Source organism: Lasioglossum baleicum, chromosome 1 (assembly GCF_051020765.1).
Source record: "Lasioglossum baleicum chromosome 1, iyLasBale1, whole genome shotgun sequence".
NCBI classification, from domain to species: Eukaryota; Metazoa; Arthropoda; class Insecta; order Hymenoptera; family Halictidae; genus Lasioglossum; species Lasioglossum baleicum.
In genome coordinates this window covers 19,951,496-19,961,237 of record NC_134929.1, presented here as the reverse complement: position 1 = coordinate 19,961,237, position 9,742 = coordinate 19,951,496, and the positions used below count along the sequence as shown (strand labels likewise).

General features: G+C 44.5%; 1 protein-coding gene across 6 annotated transcripts in view; it reads left to right on the top strand.

The window, feature by feature from the left end:
* The first annotated feature begins 621 nt into the window (after positions 1 to 621).
* LOC143214546 (uncharacterized) overlaps positions 622 to 9,742 on the top strand; it is a 70,372-nt gene continuing 61,251 nt past the window's right edge. For 5 of the 6 annotated variants that reach the window (XM_076435763.1, XM_076435754.1, XM_076435790.1 and 2 more), the window contains exons 1-2: positions 622 to 834; positions 6,467 to 7,167. In XM_076435763.1, the coding sequence (XP_076291878.1) occupies positions 7,022 to 7,167 (146 nt within the window). In that variant the 5' untranslated portion in view covers positions 622 to 834; positions 6,467 to 7,021. Of the gene's footprint in view, positions 835 to 6,466; positions 7,168 to 9,742 lie in introns of those variants that run through there. The other variant, XM_076435769.1, reaches the window with a different exon arrangement.

Genomic DNA, 9,742 nt, shown 5'->3' with positions numbered 1-9,742 from the left:
AAATGATCGCAGAAATTACCTCTTCCATGGAAGTACAATATTTTTGAGACATCCTGTAGAATCGGCATTTTCGAAGGCTACGTCATAGTTCTCGAGCCACCTCAGGTCCGTACCATATGAGTTGCATGTGGCGCATTAGGGTCACTGTAGGGTCACTCTCGTATCGATAGATTTCCACATCACTATGTAGACTGCGGATGTTTATGCATTTGTAGCAAAATTGAGTATATAGATAAAATTCGAAATCATAGGAAAATTTTGAAAGAATATTGAAGATGTCAATATATGATTTCTCCTCTATTAAAATCATTAATGGAAGAAAAAACATTGAATTTGATTTCTATTCCTTGCAATCGATGCAGACAATTTTTATTTTGCATAAAGATCCGCAGTCAAACGCAACTCTTTTTTTCTAAATTTGCGGAATTTGATATGTAGGATTTAATGGTGCACACTTGCGCACGCATGCGCACTGGGAATCGATTCTTGAGAACCGGCAGTGTTCCACTTTAGCAATTGCACTCCTCGGCTTCGACCGACAAGCCAATAGGAAGTGTCTTTTCGATTATCCAATCAGAAGCCGCCGATAGATGGCGCGGCAGCGTTGCACACCGAGCAGGAACCGAGACGCGTCAGTTCACAGACGACCTCCGTTCCGTCGAATGTGAGGAAGTTATTCTTTTGTCTGTGGAAAAATTTTCGGCGTTGTCGTATCGGAGGCTTGTCGTTGGTCCGCGTACTCCGAGGGACGAGCTTTGTGTGATCATGAAAAGTGTGAGAATGTGCGAGATCGGCTAGCATCAACGTCGACTAAAGGACAAGTCGGAGACGAGAGTGAGTACGGGCATTCGAGGGAGAGCTCTCCACGGCTTTTCACCTATATGCTTCTTTTTCGATCGGCGGGCGTCTCGTTTCGTTGCCGTTTGATCATCTCTCTCGTGATCCTTGTTCGCGAATCTCGTCGGCATCTGGGCGCCGTCTTTCGTTCTCGCGAATTTTGACAGATTCCTTCGAGGGGGGCTAGAGGGAAGGGGGACAGAGAGCTCGTGCACACAGTCGCTAAACGTCAACGGGAAGACGAGAGGAGAGAGAGGTTATAAAGTCAGGACCGAACAGTGCCCTGCACCTGCTACTGTAAGACGATAGTTTTCGTGTTATCTATGGAGCATCGTAACGCTGCTTCACTCTTCCTCTCCCTTCCTCTCTCGCTTTCTCCCTCGGGAATGGTTCCTCGTCTCTTTCATCGCGTCTGTGCCTCAGACTCCGTTTCGAAAGATCTTGCAACGTGAACCTGTTAACCGAATGATTTTTCGGCAATAAACATATCTGTCTATATGCGTATATAATCGATGTCGAGTCAATTCGATATCTGAGCCGCGTTAAAGCCCGACACAATGAGATTTGTGCTATCGTCGATTAATATTGCCGTTTAACGGAAGATTGGATAGGTAAATAAATACAAGATAAGGTCGGGTATAAACGACGAGTTATCTCGTCTTCCCGGTTAGTAGGTTAACGACGCGTCGCGCGAAGCGTCGTCTCTATCGCGTTTTCCAAGAGAGAGAGAGAAATACGCGTGGTTCGCTCAGGATTAGGGCTGTTTCGTTGAGTATCGTTCGCTATCGATAAAATCGTTTGTCTCTCGTGGGGAGGAGTAACCGAGAGTTTGGTCACAGGGTGTGTTATCGACATCGCGAGCTAGTATCTGCTCGGTTCTGTCATCGGTGAATAGACTCGAACCGATGAAAATCATATATCGCGTAATTTTATCTTTAGAAACGCTCAATGTCAGTTTCGAAAATGTCATTGCTGATTATTCACGAGTCATTTCTAGCCGAGCCGCCGCGTTCCTTCTCTCGGCCTAAATAGGCTCGAAATAAACAATCGCGAGACCGTTTTCAAACGCACCTAACCTTTTTTTCGCGGTTTTTCGCCGCGTACTTGTCGATAAGCTAGCTCTCTACCGCGTGAACTAACTGAAAAACTGTTTTGGATAGTGAGTAGTTGATTTCATCTGAAATCTACGTGCCCTTTCGAAAATGAGATATTCTCTTTGTTAGGATAAGTTTTTAACACTAGGTTAGAAACAACTATTTCACATCATTTTATAAATGTAATAAGAATGTATCTGTCTAAAGTTTTGGCCATTTTTCTAACAATATATACCCAAAGAAATAAATTTGATAAATAATTTTAGGGAAGCATCTTTACAATCTTAATAATCACAAATTAAGGGTAGTAGAACCCGTCATTTTGACGGGTCCCGTAAACATAGTGTTGATATTAATACTAAAATAGTATTCTATTTTAAACAACAGTTATTTCAGATTGCAATCGAAATATTTCTTATCCAACTCTGGAACTATCAAACGTCGTAAAAGACGATGCGATACTTAGCCTGTTAGCTGGGCTGATCTTTCAATTAAAAGACGATTTAAGCATCCGTTTCGCAAAAATTGGTGTTTTCACAGTAGTGAGTATAATTCAGACCGGTGTACATATTTAGATACAGTAAGGTGCGGGGGGAAGAAGATGTAGTGTGTTCTTCCATAGGTCAGTTTCAAAATTCAACATGCTTTTGTGTGACATTGTTGTTATTTGACAGGGCAAAAAAATAGTAGGTTCCGACAATTGTTTCGTTCGAACAAGGGGATTCGACGGCTTGGTTTGTTTTGAGGTTAGAGTCGTTACTTGGTCCCACCGCACCGCGTCATATGGTCCACCCCGTAGATACGGGACACGGTACAGACACGTGACAGACTGTTTAACTTGTTAATCAGGGGCGACGAGTTAATTCGTCGTTTCATAGCACTTCTGCGAGCCGCAAGAGTAGTTGAACTGTCATAGAATTTTCGAAATTACGTCCGCATCCTGGAGGTCTGTGTATTCTTGTGTTTTTTTTAATGGCACGAAGTTGGCACTGTATCTTTGGATGTTTTTCCCGCCTTCTTCTATTCGAATCGATAGAATCTGTGGTTCGATCACCATACGTTTCGATAGTGAGGCTAGAAGTATCGAAACAACTGTCGTTACTTGAGTGCACAACGTGTTGATTCATTTCTGTGAGTGTGTTTGAACGGATTAAATGGAAACTGTGAACGAAGGATTGAGTAATTGAGTCGTTTCGTTAGTGGAAGGATAATAGTACGCGAACTATGTGTTCGATAAAGTCACGGGACTTGTTCTAATGTAGCCGATTTGCGAAACCCAAGTTTCTTTCGTCGCTCTCGGTCCGTTGCAACGGTGTTCCGTGAACGATTAAGAAATCGTTTCGTTCGTATTTCGACTGCCGAGGATCATTGCGAAATTATTCGCTCGATAAAATATCTACAAACTCGTAGAGCCGCGATCAGGATTGAAATTCGTAGAAAGTCTGCAATCCGAGAGTGATACATTATAAATAACCTGTCCGTAGATACTTTTTTTCGAATGGTTTTTAATTGGACGCGAATATTTAAATTGTTCTTCGTGGACTCTTCAAGGACGGATTTTTCAGGTAAACTCGGTTTCTGGTCGATTAATATTTATATTGCCTCGTTTGACGCCGATTGAAATGCACGGAAGATCAAATCAATTACGAACGTGTCTAGTAGTAATAATGGCGCCTGTAGATTTCAATATTGAACGGAAATTATTGAGAATATTCACTAGACAAACAGTGTAAACAATAGTATATTACATTTTAAATCAAATTAATCAGTATTGTATTACTGTTGAACAGATAATTGGATTCTTAACGAAAATTATTACGAATATGAACTAAACAAAAGATAAAAACAATAGTGTTATAGTACTGTCAGGCAGAACATTTGGTAGGTAAATAAACAAACACGGGATCCTGTGCTTGACCTAAATTTTAATTCAAACCAGAGTCGTCAGATGAGGGGAGGGAACGCGAATCGAGGGGAAAAGAGACGAAACACGTCACGTGACCGAGGAATAGCAAGGAATAGCATCGTAGAAGGGGAACGGTAGAGTTGGGACACAATTCTTGATCTGGCGACACTGCTTCAAACGTGAAACGCAACGTACATACGTATACGTATGCGGCGTGTATCCTTGAGGAGGTTGCGTATCTGTCGCAATTAACAACAATCTCGGCCATAAAGGTACACGAACGGTTGCATCGACAACTGTTGACCGAATTCATAATCAATGAGGACACGAGGAAACCGCGACGAACAAAGCTGGCGGATGTGGACAACGCGGTTTCGTTATCATCCGCGAATAATCTATAGAAAGCTTTCAATTGTTTCGCCGACCGATTTTATCTGGGTGAATCATCGATAAAGGCCGACCATTTTTGTTCTATTGATCGGCAAGATTGAAACTGTCGTCATGCTTCAGAAAAATCGCGAGTTCTAGCAAGAAAGACGGAAGTAAACCAATACAAACATTTTTCGGAGACTCTCGCTATCTTATCGCGCGCGCGCGTCAAATGTAAAATGTCCCCACCACTACGATACCTATAAATATTCTAATGCTACTCGTGCACCTATCAGTACAATTTTACTACTCGAAGTGTCGGCAACGCGTTTCTCTTTTAATTTTTATTGTCCCGTTCAGTTAGAGTACTTGGATAACAACCGAGGCGATAGAATATTGCGGACAAAGTTATATGTATACTGGAAACTTGTGCGGAACTGAAAAAAGCTGCCACGCGATATTAATCTCGGAGGATCAGTTCAACGTCTGGTAAGATAGTACCGGAAGAAAATGATCTAGATCTTTGCAAACACGGGCATTACAGCGCGGTTTATGTTCCTCCATCGTGTCCGGAATTGTTCGGTTGTTTGACGGTCCAATTAATATCGCGTATCAACATGTTCGCGGAACTTGTTAGCGGTGTGTTAGCTCTGTTGGCGGTGCCTGGGCATATTTTGACCCAGAGTAAAATAGTCGTATATGCACTGAATGAATATCTGTTTCGTTGGGAACAATAGAAAGACAAAAATATAGACAGATAAAAATATATTTAACAAAATAAATAACTGAATAATATGGTCATGAAAAAAGGGAGGAAGCTTAAAAATCTTCTGTTACATAATAATGCCAAACAAAATGTTTACGCTACCGCGGGTAGCTTGTTAGTTTATGATGGAAGTTGCTATTGCTGTTCGAGCTTAGTTCGCGGAGCAATAATAGTCTCGAGACGTAATTTCTTCCGAGATTACCATTCGAAAGAAGCTTAATAATCTTCTTTCGGGGCGAACTGATTAAAGAGCTTATTAACGGGCTTCCGGTCGCTGAAGCGCTAACAGAGGAACGCGAGTTAATACGTTTAACTTCGTCCACGTGGATATCGAAGGCCGAGGGATCAATCGGCGAGCAGGTTAACAAACTTTTTCGCGCCGCTTCGACCCAGATTTACAAAAAGTCCGTCGAACTCCTCCACCTGTTAACTTTCGGTCGATACGTGTTTGGATTAGATCGAGGGAGAGGAGACGCGTTCCGAAATTTCTGTTTGGGGATACGTGGTTAACGAGGCTCTAGACAGCATCGTTAACTCGACGGAAACGATCCGGAGGGTTAAAGGCGATGCGTTCGAACCCTGGGTTGCACCCTCTCTGCACCTTTTGCAACCCTGTGCACTGGTTGCACTACGACACGCCGAGTTATTTTGTGTCAATGATCAGGCGATTCATGAAAGAGTGGTTGGTCGAGGGCTGTTAATAATTTGTTCGTCGAGTGGAAACGGCTCTGGAGCCTCCGTCGCTACGGTCACCTAGTTTACGGGCTCGAAACACGACTCCAGGAAGAGCCTCGTTCGTTCTCGCTCGCGTTTCCACACGCAATTGGCCTTTTCCAAACTGTTCGCCTGTTCAAACTTTTAAACCGCAATTTCTTTACCGAACGTTCGTTGAAATCAGGCCTGATTTGCTAGTTCTCCACGTCCAATTTTGTGTCACGGTTTCTTCGGGATATAGTTGCTCGAATTGGACGTTATTGTCTGCATCAATTACAAGTAGGAGACTAATGTTAATAATTTTAATAGGTTGCGAATAATGTACAACCAATACTAAATATATCCATTTCGAGTGAATTTCCGTATTTAGCATGTGACCGTTCAGGGTGCAGGGTAACGCGTTAGCCATTTTCTGATCGTTCCGTCGACCAATTAAGCCCTCTGGTCAGCGCCCGTTGATCCGGAACGTGAGCAGCAGGGTACGCTCTCCGAGTGAATCACCGTGTTGTTCGCGGGCAGCTGAAGTGTTAGCGAAAAAAGTTAGGATAATTTCCCCCCCGTGGAAAGGTCAGCCATCCTGAGGCAGAAAGGGGACGACGGAAGTTTCGAAAGCGGGGGAACGAAACGGTAGCGCTCTCGATAGATCATCGTCTTTGCCATCTTTTGCCTACTATTACCCTACGACCATAATCGAACACACGTAAACACCGGGTTCTCGCGTAATAAGCCGCCGAGGGTCTCTCCAGTTTTTTGTGATTGAAACGCCGGTTTAATTTGCAGTCTCGTCGGCGAGGATGATGGCGTGCTACAGTAATTGCAGTATCTGAGCGTCTCTGGAGAGAGTGAGATAGACACGTGTTTGCTAGAGGGAGAGCAAGAGAGACGGGGAGCATGTTGTCGGCGAGGCATCGAACGAGATCTGGTCAGCGGGCAGCAATCGTTCAAGTTCGTCTCTCGAGATAGCTCAAATCGTAGGAGATCGCAGAAGATCGCTCAGATTAGCGCAAGATAGATCGGGGAAGATAGTCCTCGGCAAAGATCCACGAAGCAAGGATCTATAAAGGATTTTTCGGTTCTCTGACAACGAAGACGTTTGGATTTCCTGGAGCTGCCTTGTAGCCGGGTGTAAACGGAAGAGAATATTTTGGTAACTGTTAGCGGACGATTTAGCAAGACCGGGATCAAGGTGGTGTCGGTTGGGATCGCCGCGATCCACGTGGATGCCAGCGATCCTCGCGCGACCTCGCGTTCACCACGCCAGAGGATCGTAGTTTTCGTTGAGTCGTCGCTCGTTGTGAAACGTCGGTCAAAGTGAAGTGTCCGGGTCTCGGTGAGATGGCCTTCATGATGAAGAAGAAGAAGTACAAATTCTCTGTGGAGGTGGGCCTGGAGGAGCTGACCGCTGTGCCGTTCGTGAACGCGGTGCTGTTCGCGAAACTCCGGCTCCTCGACGGTGGATCGTTCGTCGATCATTCTACGAGGTAAGAGATCATTCTTCTTTGGAATCTTTCTATTCCAGCAAAAAGTGGAGAAGTATCGATTGTTCTCCGCTGCTGAATCTAGCGACGAGCATCATCTACCATTGATACACTTCTCTACCATTGTATAGTGGCTACGGGTCGAAGGTTTCGTGATCGTTCATGCGAACCGAGTTCCGCATAAGCACGATGGTTTATCTGCAGTCCTCCGAAATTTTCCGCCTCGGATGGAAATAAGAACGGCGAGAAAGTGTGCACAGTGAATTTTTAAATTCCCGACTAATTGAGATCGCGTGTCTGTTCTCGTCCACGGCTCGTTAGAATAGCGTTTATTAAAGCATGGCTCGCGTACTACGTCCGCTTTGATTCGTACGGGACGCTCGATTTCGTGAGAACGAAAGTTTCCTACGAGCTACACGAGCACTTTGGATCATCGCCTCTTGTGAAACGAAATACGGGCTTGCAGCACAATGTAGAATTTTGAAAATCGTCCATCTCTTACCATGGATTCGTTGATCTAGATTTCAGTTTTTGAACGTTTGAGACTCGTGCAGAATTTTTGACGCTGTTAATAGCGCTGTAAATACTTCTCTCCGTCAACACGTAGTAGTTGCATCGGTTGTAAGAAACAGTAGCTGCATAAACACGTATTTCTTCACCGAACAGTTTTAACAACTCGCATACAATCTAATTACTCGCCCATTTTTGCCACAAAGACGTAAAATCCGCAGTCTAACGATTAGATCTTTATGCAAATCTCGACTTCCTAGCTTCTTTCACAAACCTTTGAGGAAGAGAACAAGTTCCCGCATCGACCGAAACATTTCGCGAGCATAATATAATAACGCAATCGATAAGCGAGTACAACTCTGAATAAATAATACTAACAGAAAAAAATGGCGGAGTATTCCGGAAACGAACAATGTCTCGTTAATATTAATTGAATAAAACGTCGGATATTCAGTAGAATTTATATTTACGCTCCCGTTAAAAAGCCAACACTTCTCGGCCTGGTGATTGTACCAAGTTTTACGTCTCTGAACAAATGTCCGCAATCTAATTATGAATTCGTGCTTTACCGTGTAAAGGGTGTGGAATTTTTCCGGCTTCTCTCGTTCCTTTCCCTAAGTTTACGAGCGGACTCGTGTATCGTTTTACGAGCAGACCAAATTAAACGGTTATGATCGGGAACGAGAGTAGACCGCTGCGGACTCTGTTTGCTGTTCGACTCGTCCGTGCCGAATTAAACGTTCGAACTCGGTTCAAGGAACTTCGTTTCTGGGAATATCGTTCGAGAATTAGCGTGACGCCGCGTCGGGATTTTACTTTTTAAAAAATAATCTACTTTCGTATATTTTTATTTAGCATATAGATTCGCAGGCCAGAGTCGCCAGATTAAGACTGTCTCCCCACTCTACCTTGCCCTTCTACGACGCTATTCCTCCACGCTTCCGCCACGGCCCGGTCACGTGACGCATTTCGTCACAATGTCATGTGACTAATCTGGTACTGGCAGAGAGAGGGTAACTGTATTCCCCTGAATTCCTCTTTTCTTGTGCCTCTGCCGCAGTGTTAAAAATTCATTTTTCTCCTAAATGCATAAAATCCGCAGCTGCGTAAAACAAATAGTGAAACCGCGCGTTCAGATCTTATCGCCCCCGAATTAATCGCAATGCAAAAGGTTAATTGGTGGCATTTTCAGTCGAATAGATGGCAAATAGTTGTCCCGGCGGCGAAAGGAGATCGATAAACCTTTCGTCGTTCCAAGAGCAACGCATTTACGCATTCCGACCGCGTGCCCGCTATAAACGCGCGCGCCAGCTGTGGGTGCAGATATTTCGCAGCACTCGCAGATCACCCTGGCCCGGATATTCGCTAATATTCTTGGAAGCCGATCCTCTCGGAACGCCACCAATCCGCGATCGAATCCTTCACGGTGTTAATAGCTTTCTATGTGTGTGAGAGAGAGAGAGAGTAAAGTCGTTGTTTCTGACTCCGAGCTTCTTCCGCGAAATTTCCGGTGGTGTCCGCAATCGTGCGCGTCCCTCTACCCCTTTGTTTCCCGGAACTCGGGATTTTCCTCCTAGAACGAACGAGTTTTCCGCGTTCGAGATACAACTGGCGAGCTGTCTGACGTCACTGCTCCTCGCAATTAACCGGGTTTCGCAAACTCCGCTTCTTTCTAAAGATCCTCGTGCCTACTTTTCGGACGCTCGTGTCCATTCTCGGGTATCCAGCTTGAGTTTGTCTTTCGAAAAAACTGTGTCTTTGAATTAATTGCCCCTCCTAAGAAAACGAATAGCGTCCAAAGCGTCAAGAAACAAAGCGATTGATAAGCGATCGATGGATCGAGCGGATTGCCAATGGATTTCGTCGAGTCGTAGATACCTGTAGCTGATTCCCTGGCATCCGGTCAGGTGTTGCGAGGCAACAGTCGGCTAATCGTTGAATCGTTCGATGACGTTCCTTTCCGCGAGCACTAAGGAGAACAATAGTTTACGCGAAACTCGTCGCAGTTCCTCGTCGACTATGAAAGAACTCGATCCTGTACAATGGGATCGTGCCCGAGCGTCTTTTA